We start from the raw sequence: 17,273 nt of genomic DNA on the forward strand, positions 1-17,273 counted from the left end.
ATAATTATAATACAAACTGTAGTGTACCATTTGAAGATTCAGTGAGACAAAAGATATAAAGTGCTTGGCCAGGTGTGGTGGCTCACACCTGTAATCCCAGCACTTTGGGAGGCTGAGGAGGGCGGATCATGAGGTCAGATCAAGACCATCCTGGCTAACACAGTGAAACCCCATCTCTACTAAAAATACAAAAAATTAGCTGAGTGTGGTGGCACGCACCTGTAGTCCCAGCTACTCGGGAGGCTGAGGCAGGAGAATTGTTTGAACCCCAGAGACAGAGGTTGCAGTGAGCCGAGATTGCACCACTGCACTCCAGCCTGGGCGACAGAGCGAGACTCCCTCTCAAAAAAAAAAAAAAAAAAAGATAAAATGCTCAAAAAGTAGCAGCTGTAATTATTATTATTATTAATACTGCTACTATTCCAGAACTGCCTTGTATGTCCATCATCAGGCTAGGGCTTTTCTCACACTGTTTAATCCAAAGTGAATTAATTCAGTCTGATTAACTCAATGGATTTCCATCTCTGTTTCAACCCAATTACTTGCCATTTTTGCTTTGTCTATTATGTGAGAAATTTCAATGGAGTTGTTGGATTTTAATGACGTTTGTCATGTGTCTAACAAGTATCAGAGATAAAGGAATGGAAGTAAGGAAGGGAACTAACATTTTTTACTCAATGCCTACTGTGTGCAAGGAAGTGTGGAAGAGGCTTTACATATGTTAATTATTTTAGAAGATGGTGGCAATGTGTAGGGAATCACCATTTCTACTGGGCCCAAAGCCTAACACCTCAAAATAATGGGTTTCTTTTTATTTATACATTCTCTTGACAAACATGTATCTTACTAGACTGTGTGTTAGATGCTGGCGATACAAAATTAAGAGGATATAGTCCTTGCTATTTAGTAGTTTTAGAAGCTTATTTTTTCCCCAGGAATAACACAATGAACATTTCTTTACCCACCATTTAGATTCAACTTTTGTTAACATTTTGTCATGTTAGCTTTTTAAAAATCAGACATCATGATACTTTACCCTTGAATACTTTAGCTTGGGTTTTTAGAAATAAGGATATTTTCAGGCAGGCGCGGTGGCTCATGCCTGTAATCCCAGAACTTTGGGAGGCCGAGACGGGCTGATCACCTTAGGTCAGGAGTTCAAGCCAGCCTGACCAACATGGAGAAACCCCGTCTCTACTAAAAATACAAAATTAGCTGGGTGTGGTGGAGCATGCCTGTAATCCCAGCTACTCAGGAGGCTGAGGCAGGCGAATCGCTTAAACTCGGGAGGCAGAGGTTGCAGTGAGCCGAGATTGCACCATTGCACTCCAGCCTGGGCAACAAGAGCGAAACTCTGACTCAAAAAAGAAAAAAGAAATAAGGATATTTTCTTCCTTTTTTTTTAAAATTATAATTTAAGTTCTGGGTTACATGTGCAGAACGTGCAGTTTTGTTACATAGGTATACACGTGCCCTGGTGGTTTACCGCACCCATCAACCCATCACCTACATTAGGTATTTCTCCTAATGTTATCCCTCCACTAGCCCCCCACCCACTGACAGGCCCTGGTATGTGATGTTCCCCTCCCTGTGTCCATGTGTTCTCGTTGTTCAACTCCTACTTATGAGTGAGAACATGCAGTGTTTGTTTTTCTGTGGTTTTTGTAATAGTGTGGAGTGCCTGCAAAGGATATATTAAGCAGCCCATTGGATACATTGATCTTGAGCTAAAAATTTAGGTCTGAGTTGAAACTATAAATATGAAAGTCATTATTTTGTCAATTTTAATTGAAGCCATGGGAATGAATGTGATCACTTAAGGAGAAAAGGTGGAGAAGACACCCAGGGATCATACCCTGAGGAATTTCAACCTTAAAAATCTGGGTAGAGGGAGAAAGGCTAATGAAACTGAGAAAGAGAGACCAAAGTGGAGAAAACCTGGATAGTATAGTATCATGGCAGGCAAGAGGAGAGCGTTTCAAGAAGGAAAGAGTGGCCAACCGTGTTACAGTTTCAACTGTGCTACTGAGAGATCAGGAAAAACATGAACATGATAGTATCCTTGGATTTTAGCAATCTAGGGGTCACTGGTGACCTTAGAGAGGGTAGTCTAGGTAGGTGGGGTGGATGGGTTGTGGAAATTAACCATGAGATGACAAGTGAATGAAAGTCCAAGAGTTAGAAAAAAAACGACTGTAGACAATGCTTTAAAAAAGTTTGAGACTGAATGGGTCAATAAAATATTGGCAGGAACTGAAGAGAGATGTAGGGTGAAGGAAAGGTTTTTAAAAAAATTGTTTATCTCTTAATTATACTTTTTATTTTGAGAGATACAAAAAATATAGAAGAGTAAAAGAGTAATATGTCAAATAAACCCAGAATTGGCAACTATTAACATTTTGTCAGACTTTCATTGTCTTTTTTGTATTAAAACAAAAAGATCTATGTTCAAGTCGTCATTATTCTCTAGCCTTGGTCTTATCCCTTACCCTTCTCAACCATAGGCAAAGTTTATTTTGAATTGGTATATATTCTGAGGAAAGTCTTTTAAAAAAATTATTAGGTTGGTGCAAAAGTAAAAATAATGGCAAAAACTGCACTGTTTTTAACAGGTGATAATTTTAATAGTATTAGGTTGGTGCAAAAGTAAAAATAATGGCAAAAACTGCACTTACTTTTGCATCAACCTAATACTATTAAAATTATTACCTGTTAAAAAATTGAAATGGATGCATATGGGAAGAATAAACTTAAACTGTACAAAAGGGTATATGATGAAAAGTGAAATTTTATTCCCAGTCTTTTTTTTTGAGACGGAGTCTCACTCTGTTGCCTAGACGAGTGCAATGGCGAGATCTTGGCTCACTGCAAGCTCCGCCACCCGGGTTCACGCCATTCTCCTGCCTCAGCCTCCCAAGTAGCTGGGACTACAGGCACCCGCCACCACGCCCCACTCATTTTTTGTATTTTTTAGTAGAGATGGGATTCACCGTGTTAGCCAGGATGGTCTAGATCTCCTGACCTCGTGATCCAACCGCCTCGGCCTCCCAAAGTGCTGGGATTACAGGTGGGAGCCACTGTGCCCGGCCCTCTTTCCCAATCTTAACTCCCTCATAATATCCACTGATAGCAATTTCTTGTGTATCTTTCAGGAAGATTTTATGTATATATGAAGATTTATATTATGTGTGTGTATGACTGTATCTTAATGCTGGACATTTAGGTTGTTTTTAGTTTTTTGCTGTTTCAAAAAATGGTACACCAGCCATTTTCGTATGTCTTTGTAAACTTGTTCCTGTACATTTGTAAGATAAATTCCTGGAATTGAAATCGCTGAGTCAATGCATTATGAATTGGAGATTTTGATAAGTATTGCCAGACTATCCACCAGAGAAGTTGTATTAATGTACATTTCTATTTTGCGGCCCAAACTGGGTTTTATAAAACATTTATTGTTAGCTGGAAGCACTGGCATGGACTTGTAGTCCCAGATACATGGAAAGCTGAAGTCCCAGAACGGTCCTTTGAGCCCAGGAGTTTGAGGCTGTACTGCACTTTGATTTTGCCTGTGAATAGATGCCATACTCTAGCCTGGGCGACAGAGCAGGATCCCATGTCTAAATATATATATAATATTTATTTATTTTTTATTTTTTTTGAGGCTGAGTCACGTTCTGTCATCCAGGCTGGAGTACAGTGGCACGATCTTGGCTCACTGCAACCTCCACTTCCTGGGTTCAAGAGATTCCCCTGCCTCAGCCTCCCAAGTAGACAGGACTACAGGCGTGCACCACCATGCCTGACTAATTTTTGCATTTATTAGTAGAGACAGGGTTTCACCATGTTGGCCAGGCTGATCTCTAATTCCTGACCTCAGGTGATCCACCCACCTCGGTCTCCCATAGTGCTAAGATTACAGGTGTGAGCCACTGCACTTGGCCTAAAAAAATAATTTTTTTTTGTTAGTGAAAATTATGTCTCATTTTAATTTGTGTGTCTTGAATTTGTCATCTTTTCATATGGTTGTTTGCCATTTTTATGCCTATTTATTTATTTATTTTTGAGACAGAGTCTCACTCTGTCACCCAGGCTAGAGTGCAGTGGCATGATCTTGGCTCACTGCAACCTCTGCCTCCTAGGTTCAAGTGGTTCTCCTGCCTCGGCCTCCTGAGTAGTTGGGACTACAGCAATGTGCCACCATGCCTGGCTAATTTTTTTGTATTTTTAGTAGAGACAGGGTTTCGCCATGTTGGCCAGGCTGGTCTCTAACTCCTGACCTCAGGTGATTCACCCACCTCGGCCTCCCAAAGTGCTGGGATTACAGGCGTGAGCCACTGTGCCTGGCCCATTTATGTTTTTTTTGTCAGTTTTTCTATTGGATTGTTGACTTTTTCATTTTTGATTTGTAAGAACTTTTAATATAGTTCTTATATATTAAGGAAATTAGCATTTCTCTGTTACATATGCTTGTACTTTTTCTAGTCATTTATCCCTTGACTTTATGTTTGTGTTTTTTCCATTAAACAGAAGCTTTAGATTTTTATATAGTTATGTTTATTAATCTTTGATTTCTAGATTTTTTTTCATGCTTAAAAAGATCTTTTCTACCCTAAGATTATTTTTAAAAATCCATGGCCGGGCACGGTGGCTCACGCCTGTAATCCCAGCACTTTGGGAGGCCGAGGCGGGCAGATCACAAGGTCAGGAGATCGAGACCATCCTGGCTAACACGGTGAAACCCCGTCTCTACTAAAAATACAAAAAATCAGCTGGGCGTGGTGGCGGGTGCCTGTAGTCCCAGCTACTCCGGAGGCTGAGGCAGGAGAACGGCGTGAACCCGGGAGGCGGAGCTTGCAGTGAGCCGAGATCTCGCCACTGCACTCCAGCCTGGGTGACAGAGTGAGACTCTGTCTCAAAAAAAAAAAAAAAAAAATCCTTCATGTTACCTTCTGATAAATATTTTTTCTTTTCAATATGTGGTCCAGACCAGGTGTAGTGGCTCACGCCTATAACCTCAGCACTTTGGGAGGTTGAGGGGAAGATCACCTGAGCCCAGGAGTTCAAGACCAGCCTGGACAACATAGGGAGATTCCATCTCTACAAAAATAAAAAATAATTAGCCTGGTGGGATAGCGAGTGCCTGTGGTCCCAGCTACTCAGAAGACGAAGACTGAGGTGGGAGGATTGCATGAGTCAGATTGAAGTTGCAGTGAGTTATGATTGTGCCACTGTGCTCTAGCCTGGAAGACAGCACGAGATCATGTCTCAAAAAGAAAAAAAAAGAGTGAGGCCGGGCGCGGTGGCTCACGTGTGTAATCCCAGCACTTTGGGAGGCTGAGGCCAGTGGATCACCTGAGGTCAGAAGTTCGAGACCAGCCTGGCCAATATGGTGAAACCCCGTCTCTACTAAAAATACAAAAATTAGCCAGGCATGGTGATGCATGCCTGTAATCCCAGCTACTCAGGAGGCTGAGGCAGGAGAATCGCTTGAACCTGGGAGGCGGAGGTTGCAGTGAGCCGAGACCGCGCCATCACACTCCAGCCTGGGCAACAAGAGTGAAACTCCATCTCAAAAAAAAAAAATCCGTGTTTTTCCTGGAGGTTTGAGAATGTAACCTTTATCATATTCTAAGTTCCTGTGTAGATCTGGGATTTTTAAATTTTTTATTTAGAGTCAGGATCTCTCTTTGCTGCCCAGACTTTGATGCCATCACAGCTCACCACAGTCTTGAGCTCCTAGGTTCAAGGGATCCTTCCACCTTGGCCTCCCAAAGTGCTGAGATTACATGTGTGAGCCACAATACCCAGCCCAAGTCTAGGACTATTTTTTGTTTTGTTTTTTTTACTTAAAAATTTTTAAAAATAGAGACTAGGCCTCCTGCCTCGGCCTCCCAAAGTGCTGGGACCACTCACTCTGTCACCCAGACTGGAGTGTAGTGGCACCATCACAGCTTACTGCAGCCTCAACCTCCCAAGCTCAAGCCATCCTCCCACCTCAGACTTCTCAGTAGCTGGGACTACAGGCCTGTGCCACCATGCCTGACTTTTATTTTTATTTTTTTTTATAGAGACAGGGTCTCCCTACGTTGCCCAGGCTGGTCTTGAAGTCCTGAGCTTAGGCAATCCTCCTGCCTTGGCCTCTCAAAGTTCTGGCTTCACAGGCATGAGCCACTGGGCCTGGCTTGGAACTACTTTTTAAACTTCATCTTGTTTCATTGATCTGTATATGTATTTGATGCCAGTATGAAACTGTTTTAAAGCTTTTTGGTTACTATAGTTTTTTAGTATATTTTAGTTTTTTATTTTTGAGATGGAGTTTTGCTCTTGTTGCCCAGGCTAGAGTGCAATGGCATAATCTTGGCCCACTGCAACCTCCACCTCCTGGTTCAAGCGATTCTCCTGCCTCAGCCTCCTGAGTAGCTGGGATTACAGGCATGCGCCACCATGCCCAGTTAATTTTGTATTTTTAGTAGAGATGGGGTTTCTCCATGTTGGCCAAGCTAGTCTCGAACTCCCGACCTTAGGTGATCCGCCCGCCTTGGCCTCCTAAATTGTTGGGATTACAGGCATGAGCCACCGTGCCCAGCTGGTGGTATATTTTAGTATCTGGTAGCTACCTAATTTGGAGGTCATTTTTTGTTCATTTTGTTTATTTATTTTTTTTGAGACGGAGTCTCACTCTGTTGCCCACACTGGAGTGCAGTGGTGCCATCTCGGCTCACCACAACCTCTGGCTCCCAGGTTCAAGTGATTCTCCTACCTCAGCCTCCCAAGCAGCTGGGATTACAGGTGTGCACTACCATGCCTGGCTAATTGTTTTTGTATTTTTTTTAACAGAGACAGGGTTTCACCATGTTGGCCAGGCTGGTCTCTAACTCTTGACCTCAGGTGGTTCACCCTCTTGGGCCTCCCAAAGTGCTGGGTTTACAGGCATGAGCCACCATGCCCAGCCTGTTTATTTTGTTTTTGAAGTTGGCATCAAATAGGGCATGTTAAATTGCTATTGGAAAAGATCCAATAGGAATCATTTTGAAAAGATATGTGGGGATAGTGCATAATTTTTTCAACATTTTTCTATTTGGAGAAATTTAAGTTGTTACCAAGATTTTGCAATGGAAACAACACTGTGATGAACATTCTTGGGCAATATTTGTGCCATTGTCTGACTACTTAGGGTACATTTCTTGGGTCAAAGGAAATACACATTTTTAAAGCTGTTGATGTGTATTACTAAATTGCTCTCCAGAAAGATTGCACTATTTTATACTTCTCTATTTGAGAATCCCTTTTTACATACTCATCAACATTGAGTATTATTTTTAATATTTGCTAATATTGTAGGTTAAAACGTGCTTTCCCTTGTGTTTGGAATTTTCATGTCTTTGATTACTAGTTGGTTGAACATATTTTTGTACATTTACTTGCTATTTATTTATTCTTTCCTTTGCCCATGTTTCAACTGTGACTGGAGAATACTAGTCCCTAGAAGGTTCCAAGGCCCAGAATAACTCACTAATGTTGGCTCACCAGGATAATTTCCACTTGAAAGCACACAGTTTTGTTGGTATTTTTTATAGGTTCTTTCAGATATTTATTTTTGTTGTTGTTGTTGTTTTTGTTTTTGAGAGAGAGAGGGTCTTGCTTCTCCAGGCTTGAGTACAGTGGCATGATCATAGCTCCCTGCAGCCTCGAACTCCTGGGTTCAAGCAATCCTCCTGCCTCAGCCTCTGGAGTAGCTGGGATTACAGGTATGCGCTACCATGCCTGGCTAATTTTTTATTTTTTAAATTTTTTGTGAAGACAGGGTCTTGCTGTGTTGCCTAAGCTGGTCTTAATTTCCTGGCCTCAAGTAATCTTCCCACCTCAGCCATCCAAAGTGTTGGGATTACAGCTGTCAGTCACTGCACCCAGCCTGAGATATCTTTAAAGTCAGAAATTTCAAAATTGAATTACAATGATGTTCAGAAAGGAAGAGTAGGGAAAGTGCCCCATTCCTGCCTTCACCCATCCACTCCATGTGTGGGCTCTGGGGACCATTCCAGCTGCTCTATCCAAGGAGGGGCTTGATTGTGGTGACCATCTTTTTCTTATTGATTTAAAAATAATAGACAGATAGAAGTAAATATATAAAACTAGATCTAAAGAGACAAGATGAAGGAAACTTAGAGTGCTCTCATTACAGCATGAATAAAAAGGTGGAAGCAGAGAAGCATGGTATATTCAGATCCAAGTAGTTCAGTGTAATTAGAACAACGGAAAGAAATTTGAAGAGAAATTTTGAAAAATGTGGACAGCTGGCAGGGACAAATCATTGCAGATTGTTTTGGTAAAATATCTTAAGAACCATTTTTGTTTTGTTTTGTTTTGTTTTTAAATATACACTTACTGAGCACATACTGTTTGCCAGGTGGTGGCATTGTTTCTGCCCTGGAGGGCCTTACAGTCTGTTGAGTGGAGAGAATAACCTGTAATTAGCTTCTTGGCTGGGGGCTACCCCAATTTTTTTCTTTCCCTACCTGCATAGCCCTGCTAAAAATGCTTATCCCATTTCTGAATGAGAAATAATTAAAACAAAGTTGTTTATCCCCATCCTGGATTGATGGGTTTAGTTCTCAGTTTAATGAACAAGAACATTGAAGGACAGTTGTCTCTGGCATATGTAAAGGAAAGGGGAATGCTGTGGGAAATGTCATTGTGTGATTACATCTTATAATTGTGATAATTGAAAGATTTTTAAAGCCTCCATTTGAAACCCTGGGGTTTTGTGTCTTTCTTTAGAAAAGAGTTGCCTTTTCTCTCAGGAGGCTGCAATGTTAATATGACAGCAGGAAACCCACTTATTGACACGACGCAGGGGAAAAGAATTCAGTTGAACTTATTGGAAATCAGAGGCTTTCAAACTTGTAAATTTTATAATTAAAACAACTGGCTAATTAAGCGGTTTAACCACTGATAATTTGACCACAACCTTTCATTTAAGGGGGAGAATGGTTCATTTAACAGTAGTTTGAACCAGCTTCTTAATTAAGCAGATGCTCTAATTATAGGAATTGCTCCAAACTGAATTTAAAAATGCCTCCTTGCCAAGGAATTCCAGTAGATAAGAGGCTGAGGCAAACATTTGCAGTACTTTCACCTACGATGTGTTATCATCGCAAAGATCCTTTTTGGTTCTGCTTTTTGAAATTACAGATAGATGATTGAGTTTCTATGTACTACTTAAAGATGGTGATTGACATATGAGTTTTCTTTTTTATTTACATAAAACATTTTATTATATAATGGAGGCATGATAGAGCTATCACTATGAATTAAACTCTTGATGATCTTTGTATATTTAGGGCAGCAGAAGAGTTTCACAGAGATGGTAACATTTGAGCTGGCTCTGGAGGCTGTGTAGAATTTCACTGTCCGAGAGGTGTAGTCCCAGCAGGGTAAACAGCCAAGGAAGGCACAGAGGCATGAAAACTCTGGCAAGAATGGCAAGTGTAGCTCTGTGGCTGGGGAGCAGGGTTTTAAAAATCTAGAGGAGTGGGAGAATGAGACGAAGTAGTTAGATCTAGTTTATAAAATCAAGATCCTTAAGTGCTTACCTAAGAATTTCAAACTTTGGGCAACAGAAAACCATCAAAATTTTACCTTCTGTCTTGTTCATTGTTGTCTTTACAGTGCCTGGTATTATGCCTGACAAATAGTAAATACCTGTATTTTAAAACAATTATCCAGCCTGGGCAACATGGCGAAACCGCATATCTACAAGAAATCCAAAAATTAACCTGGTGTGGTGGCACACACCTGGGACAAATTAAACTGGTGTGGTGGCACGCCCTGTAGTCCCAGCTACTCAGGAGATTGAGATGGGAGGATCACCTGAGCCTAGGGAGGTCAAGGTTGCAGTGACCGAGATCATGCCACTGCACCCCAGCCTGGGCAACAGAGCCAGATCCTGTCTCAAAACAAGCAAACAAACAATTGTGTGTGTGCAATAAATAAATGGTTGGATTAATGAAAGAGAATAACATGACTAGATTTTTATTTTAAAAGGATTAATCTGTCAGCTCTCAAGGACAGAATAGAGGAGAGGGATGTTGGAGGGTGTAGGTGCAGATCAACAACTTAGCAGGGGCTACCAATCTAATCTCCCTACTTCCTTCACATAAGAACCAAAATGATCTTTTAAAAGTATATATCAGACATACACTTTCCCTGCTTATGCCTGTTCAGGATGAAATCCAAACCTTTAACAAGGCCCAGCACGGTTGATTCTGACCACTACTCACTCTTGGTCTCTTTCTTTTTTGAGAGAGTCTCACTGTGTTGCCCAGGCTGAAGTGCAGTGGCTCAATCTCTGCTCACTGCAAACTCCACCTCCTGGGTTCAAGTGATTCTCCTGCCTCAGCTTCCTGAGTAGCAGGGACTACAGGCATGTACCATCACACCCGGCTAATTTTTGTATTTTTAGTAGAGACAGGGTTTCACCATATTGGCCAGGCTGGTCTCAAACTCATGACCTCAAGTGACCGTCCACCCCAGCCTCCCAAAATGCTGGGATTTCAGGTGTGAGCCACTTGCCAAGCCCACTCTCATCTCTTAGGTACATTCTGTCCCTCTCACTTTCCTGCAGTCACACTGACAGCTTTTCTGTTCCTTGAATGTCCCAGGCTGTGTGCTACATTAGGGCCTTTACACATGCTGTTTCCTCTACCTGGAACACCCATCCTCCATTTTTTTCATCCAGTACACTTCTATTTGCCTTTCCAATATCTTATTTATTTATTTTTGAGTGGATAATATATATATTATATATATATATAAAATATATATTATATATAAAAATATATATTTTATATATATATAATATATATATACACACACAAGGAACAGATTTTAAAAGGTGCAAAGGAATATAAGTAACTCTCTTGCCTTTCTAGCTACTTCCCCCCCACTATCCCCCCTGGGGGTAACCACTATTATAATTTTCTTCTGAATTCTGGTTTCAGTTAAAATCTCATTTTTTCACAGAGGCCTTCCCTGATATTCTGTTCTAAAAATAGGTCTATCTGTTGTATCACCATAGCCCTCCCTGTGCTTTTTGTTTTCATCACTTATCAGAATTTGTAATTACTTTTTTTAGGAGAGAGGGTCTCACTCTGTTGCCCACACTGGAGTACAGCAGCATGATAATAGTTCACTGCAGCCTTGAACTGGGCTCAAGCAAACTTCCCACCACAGCCTCCTCAGTAGCTAGGGCTATAGGCACATGCCACCATGCCCAGCTAATTTTTTTTTCCTTTTTGTAGAGACAAGGTCTCTTCTATGTTGCCCAGCTGGTCTTAAACTCCTGGCCTCAAGTGATCCTCTTGCCTCAGCCTCCCAAAGTGCAGAGATTACAGGCATGAACTACCACACCTGGCCACAATTTGTAATCTTATATTTACTTTGTGACTATTAGTCTAATGATTTTGTCCTCCCACTAGACTATAATTTCCATAAGCAGAGTTTTGTTGGCCTTGTCCCCAACCCTTTGCACAGTGCCTGGGATATCATTAGTACTCAATAATTAAGCCCTTCCTAAGCCTTGCCTGTTTCTCTAAACTCATCTCTTGCCACCCTGATCCTCTTGCTCTACTTTAAAATTCTCTCTGGCTCTTTCTCTGCCTATACCGTGTTTTCTCCTAACTCCTACTTATCCTTCAAGTTTTACTTAAAGGCCACTCACTCTAAGAATCCTTTCCTGGCACTCAAGTTCATCTTAAGTGTCCCTCCTGTGTACAGTGCTTATCATAGACAGCCCTTATCACCTTGCATTGATATTTAGTGTCTGTCTTCCTAGGTGGCAGGTTCTGTATTGCAGGGACTTAGTCTTTGTTCATTGTTATAGCCCCAGCTTCTAGGGCAATGCATGGTACCTGTCAAGCCTGCCATGGATATTGGGTTGGTTGTACACTGCACAACTCTGGTGTGTGCCATTCATATGATTGTGCCGTATAATTGTTGCTGCCTACCCTAATAGGTAATAATAAATATTTATTGAATGGATGATCATACTTTGGAGAGTTCAGTGCTTTTTAGGAGGTCTTATTTTGAGTCATAATAAAATCTTCGATGAGATTCGTTTTCAAGGTCCTGGCCTGAGGATCACTGTATACCCATCAAAGAGATTTGGATATCAGCTCCATGGGTGGGTCCTCAGGCTGGAGAGTCTAGAGCCCAAAGTCACAAAAGGTCAAAGGTCTTAGATTCAGAGAGCTGAAACTGGGGCAGCAGTCAGTAAGATACCTTGGTTATATTCTGTGCTCTTTGGGAACCTCTGGCCAAAAATACCTCCCTATTCCTTACATGGTAAATTCTTACTCTGCTTTCAAGAATGCAGCTGTTTCCTCATCTGAACCTATTCCCTTGCACCCTGCACCCCCACCCCAAAGGCAGAGTTAGTTTTTTCTTCCTCTGAGCACCTATGACATTGCTCACGTGTCCATTAAAGTACTTAGTACACCGTAAGGTGATTATCTGCTTTCCCATCTTCCTTTCATAGTATACCTTGAGTATCTCAAGGGAAAGTAGCATATTTTATTTGTCTTTGTAACTGTCTCAGTGTCTATACAGTTATTGGCATGTAATTGTAAATGTGGACTAATGCATATCATGGAAGGGATCCATGATATTTCTGGGTTGTCTTGATGAAATAGCGTGGATTGTAAATGTGGGGAAGTTCTCTGAAGCCAGGACTATCTCTGATAGGCCTCACACAGAGCAAACCTGCTTGGAAGCCCATTTTAGAAAGGAGAGGCCTAAGAAAACTTTGACTTGATGTCACTTAGATCAGGAATCCCCAAACCCCAGGCCATGGACCAGTTAAGTGGTCTGTGACCTGTTAGGAACCAGGCCACACAGCAGGAAATGAGGGGCAGTTGAGCCAGGGAAGCTTCATCTGTATTTGCAGCCCCTCCCAGCCACTCCCCATCACTCAAGTTATCACCTGAGCTCTGTCTCCTCTCAGATCAGCTGTGGCATTAGATTCTCACAGGAGCATGAACTCTTTTGTGAACTGCACATATGAGGGATCCAGGTTGAGCACTACTCCTTATGAGAATCTAATGCCTGATGATCTGTCACTGTCTCCCATCACCCCCAGATGGGACTGTCTAGTTGCAGGAAAACAAGCTCAGGGCTCCCACTGATTCTACATTATGGTGAGTTGTACAATTATTTCATTATGTATTACAATATATAATGAAATAATAATATAATGTAATATAATATAATTTTTTATTTTATTATATATAATTATATTATATATAACATATATAATTATAATATATAATATATTATAATTATATATAATATATAATATATTATAATTATATATAATATATAATATATTATAATTATATATAATATAATGTAATAATATAATATAATTACATAATATATTATATTATTAATAATATAATAATGTAATAATATAATGTAATAATAATATAAATAACATACACAATAAATGTAATATGCTTGAATCATCCCAAAACCACTTCCCCCCTCCTCACATCTGTGGAAAAATTGTCTTCCATAAAATTGGTCCCTAGTGCCAAAAAGGTTGGGGACTGCTGACTTAGACTTCTTCACACCATCGTGTGTTTAGTATCCCACAGATTGGTGACCCTGAAGAAATGAGGGCAGGACCACAGCAGCTTGAAGATCCCTCTTCAAGGAAGGACTTGCTGCCCATATTTTGATGCCATATACATATACATATAGATACACACACATACACATGTTATCCTTTAACCCTCTTTATTATCCTCATTTATAAATAAAGAAGAAACAGTAGCTCAAAAAAATTTGGTGAAAGTAACCAGAAAGAAACAGGTGGGACTTCTATTTAAACTCAGGTCTATCTGACTGAACAGCCTGTGTCTATAACCACTAGGTTATAACACTTGATTTCTAGAATACAAAAATCTAGCTAGACCTGATCTGAGTTCAGTTTCTTATCTCTACCCTATCTTTTTCTTTTCCTTTTTTTTTTTTTTTAATTTAGAGACAGGATCTCCTTATGTTGCCTAGGCTGCTGAAGTGCAGCAGCTGTTTGCACTACAGCCTCAAACCTCTGGTCTCGAGCAATCCTCCTGCCTCAGCCTCCTGAGTAGCTGGGACTACAGACACATGCTACCACTATGGCTATGTGGGTCTACCACAATGTATATGTATATAAAGACCCCCCCTTTTTTTTTGAGACAGAGTCTGGGTCTGACACCCAGTCTGGAGTGCAGTGGCATGATCTCGGCTCACTGCAGCCTCCGCCTCTTGGGTTCAAGTGATTCTCCTGCCTCAGCCTCCTGAGTAACTGGGATTATAGGCGTGCGCCACCATGCCCAGCTAATTTTTGTATTTTTAGTAGAGATGGGGTTTCACCGTGCTGGTCAGGCTGGTTTTGAACTCCTGATCTCGCGATCTGCCTGCCTCGGCCTCCCAAAGTGCTGGGATTACCGGTGTGAGCCACCGCACCTGGCCAAGACCCTATTTTTTTAATCCAGTAGTAGCATACCTACATACTGTTCTACACTTTTGGTTTTTGTTTTTGTTGTTGTTCACTTAACGATATTTGTTGGAGGCTGTTTTCAGATCAGCACAAATAAATCAAGTTAGATGTTTTGTAAAACTTTATGGCCGGGAGCGGTGGCTCACGCCTGCAATGCTAGTACTTTGGGTGGCCGAGGTGGGCGGATCATGAGGTCAGTTTGATACCAGCCTGACCAACATGGTGAAACCCCAACTCTACTGAAAATAGAAAAATTAGCCAGGCGTGGTGGCGCGTGCCTGTAATCCCAGCTACTCAGGAGGCTGAGGCAGGAGAATCGCTTGAACCTGGGAGGCGGAAGTTGCAGTGAGCTGAGATCACACCACTGCACTCCATCCTGGGTTACAGAACGAGACTCTATCTCAAAAAAAAAAAAAAAAAAAAAAAAAAAAAACTTTGTGGAACTCTATGCTCTTCTTCTTTGCTGGCTGTATTTGCTGCCTGTCTCTTTCTCTATATAGTCACAGTTAGAAAACTTCAAAAGGGAAGGGGAAAGGATTTTTTTTTCAAAAGAAAACCTCAAAAGGATTATTGCCTGTTGAGGAACAAGAAGAGAGAGAGCCCTCTGAGAATGTATTTTATCCCCTTACTGCCAGTGGCTTTATCAGGAGAGAATTTGTCAAAGAAAGATGAGTAGTGGGGATTGCGCATATTCTGGGAGCCAAAAGGAGAGAATAAGGGGACAAACTGAGAATCAGTCCAGGATCAAGAAATATCTATGGCTCCTTAAACCAACAAGAGGTCAGCTACCACGAAATCTTCCCAGTCCTGCAGTGGAGAATTTGTCCCCTCAAATCATCTGCTGTTCCCAGAGGAGCTTAGAAAGAGGTTTTAATATAGTTATTGTATGTTAAGGAAATTAGCATTTCTCTGTTACGTATGCTTTGTACTTTTTTTTGTCACCTATTCCTTAACTTTATTTATTTATTTATTTTTGTTGAACAGAAGTTTTAACCTTTTATATAGCTAAGTTTATTAATATTTGATTTCTAGATTTTGTTTCATGCTTAGAAAGACCTCTGAGATTATTTTTAAAAATCCTTACTGTTACCTTGTTTTATATATGTGTGTGTGTGTGTGTGTGTGTGTGTGTGTGTGTGTGTGTATCTATATACATATTTTTTTTCTTTTTTAAATTTGTAGTCCAAGCTAGGCGTGGTGGCTCACACCTGTAATCCTGGCACCCTGGGAGGCTGAGGTGGAAGGAGCTCCAGACCAGCTTGGGCAACATAGCAAGACTCCACCTCTACAAAAAATAAAAAATATTAGCTGGGCATGGTAGCACATGCCTGTAGTCCTAGCTATTTGGGGTCAGGGGGTGGGGTGTGGGCCGAAGCAGGAGACTGTCTTGTACCCAGGAGTTTGAGGCTGCAATGAGCTATGAGATGGCATTACATCCCAGCTTGGGTGACAGAGCAAGACCCTATCTCTTAAAAAACAACAATAATAGCAACAACAAAAAAACAGGTTTGTCTTATTTTCTCTCTTTTAGGTGGAATTCTACTAAGTACCAGTAGGCCCTACAAGACAAAGCCCACCCACGGCATTGGAAAGTACAAGCACTTAATTAAAGCAGAAGAGGTAAGGGGCAGGGGGAGTCTTTTGGAAAAGGATAATGTGCAGCTTTTGCAAAAACCTGAAGATCAGATATGTATACTTTTGATAATATTGGAGCTAGAAATGATAGAGTTGCCCCTCAATCCTTGCCGGTTACTAATTTGGAATTTCCAGACTGGAGATGTTTCTACCAACTTCCAATCTTATCCTTAGGCCAGGTTATAATAGTAAAAAGCAAATGGTTTTAATTTTTTATTTTTTTTTTTTGAGACAGGGTCTTGCTCTGTCACCTAGGCTGGAGTGCAGTGCATGATCACGGCTCACTGCAGCCTTGATCTCCTGGGCTCAAGTGATCCTCCCACCTCAGCCTCCCAAGTAGCTGGTACTACAGGCTCTTGCCACCATGCCCATCTAATTAAAAATTTTTTTTTATAGAGACAGGGTCTTGCTGTATTGCCCAGGCTGGTCTCAAGCTCCTGGCCTCAAGTGATCCTCCTGCTTCAGCCTCCGGAAGCATAGGGATTACAGGCATGAGCCACCATGGCTGGCCTGATTTTATTATTTGTAATACTTAAAAAAAAACTTCCTAGTAGTGTACTTAGTTCAGTATGGACCTCATAATGGAAATGATAATTCAGTTTAGTTGAGTGAATGAGTTGTGGCAAGTAGAGGTAGATTGATATTTTCAGCCATATAACTGATTCTTTTTTGTTTGTTAGTTTTTTTGAGATGGAGTCTCGCGCTCTGTTGCCCAGGCTGGAGTGCAGTGGCACGATCTCAGCTCACTGCAGCCTTTCCCTCCCGGGTTCAAGCTGTTCTCGTGCTTCAGCCTCCCAAGTGGCAGGGTTTATAGGCGTCCGCTGCCACACCTGGCTAATTTCTGTATTTTTAGTAGAGGTGGGGTTTTACCATGTTGACCAGGCCAGGTCTTGAACTCCTGACCTCAAGTGATCTGCCTGCCTTGACCTCTGAAAGTGCTGGGGTGCTGGGATAACTGATTCTTACTGTATTTTCTTTTCTTTTTTTTTTTTTTGAGAAGGAGTTTCACTCTTATTGCTCAGGCTGGAGGGCAATGGCGTGCTCTCGGCTCACCGCAACCTCCACCTCCTGGGTTCAAGCGATTCTCCCGCCTCAG

The 17,273-nt window shown here is 41.3% G+C and overlaps 1 protein-coding gene across 2 annotated transcripts in view; it reads left to right on the forward strand.

Moving 5' to 3' along the window:
* The window catches only part of MRPL48 (mitochondrial ribosomal protein L48), a 76,593-nt gene that overhangs the window by 21,207 nt on the left and 38,113 nt on the right, over positions 1 to 17,273 (forward strand). The window contains exons 4-5 of one of the 2 annotated variants that reach the window (XM_054440911.2): positions 7,629 to 7,748; positions 16,074 to 16,162. In XM_054440911.2, the coding sequence (XP_054296886.2) occupies positions 7,629 to 7,748; positions 16,074 to 16,162 (209 nt within the window). The remainder of the gene's footprint in view (positions 1 to 7,628; positions 7,749 to 16,073; positions 16,163 to 17,273) is intronic. The other variant, XM_054440912.2, reaches the window with a different exon arrangement.

The sequence above is a fragment of the Pongo pygmaeus genome, chromosome 9 (assembly GCF_028885625.2).
Source record: "Pongo pygmaeus isolate AG05252 chromosome 9, NHGRI_mPonPyg2-v2.0_pri, whole genome shotgun sequence".
NCBI lineage: Eukaryota > Metazoa > Chordata > Mammalia > Primates > Hominidae > Pongo > Pongo pygmaeus.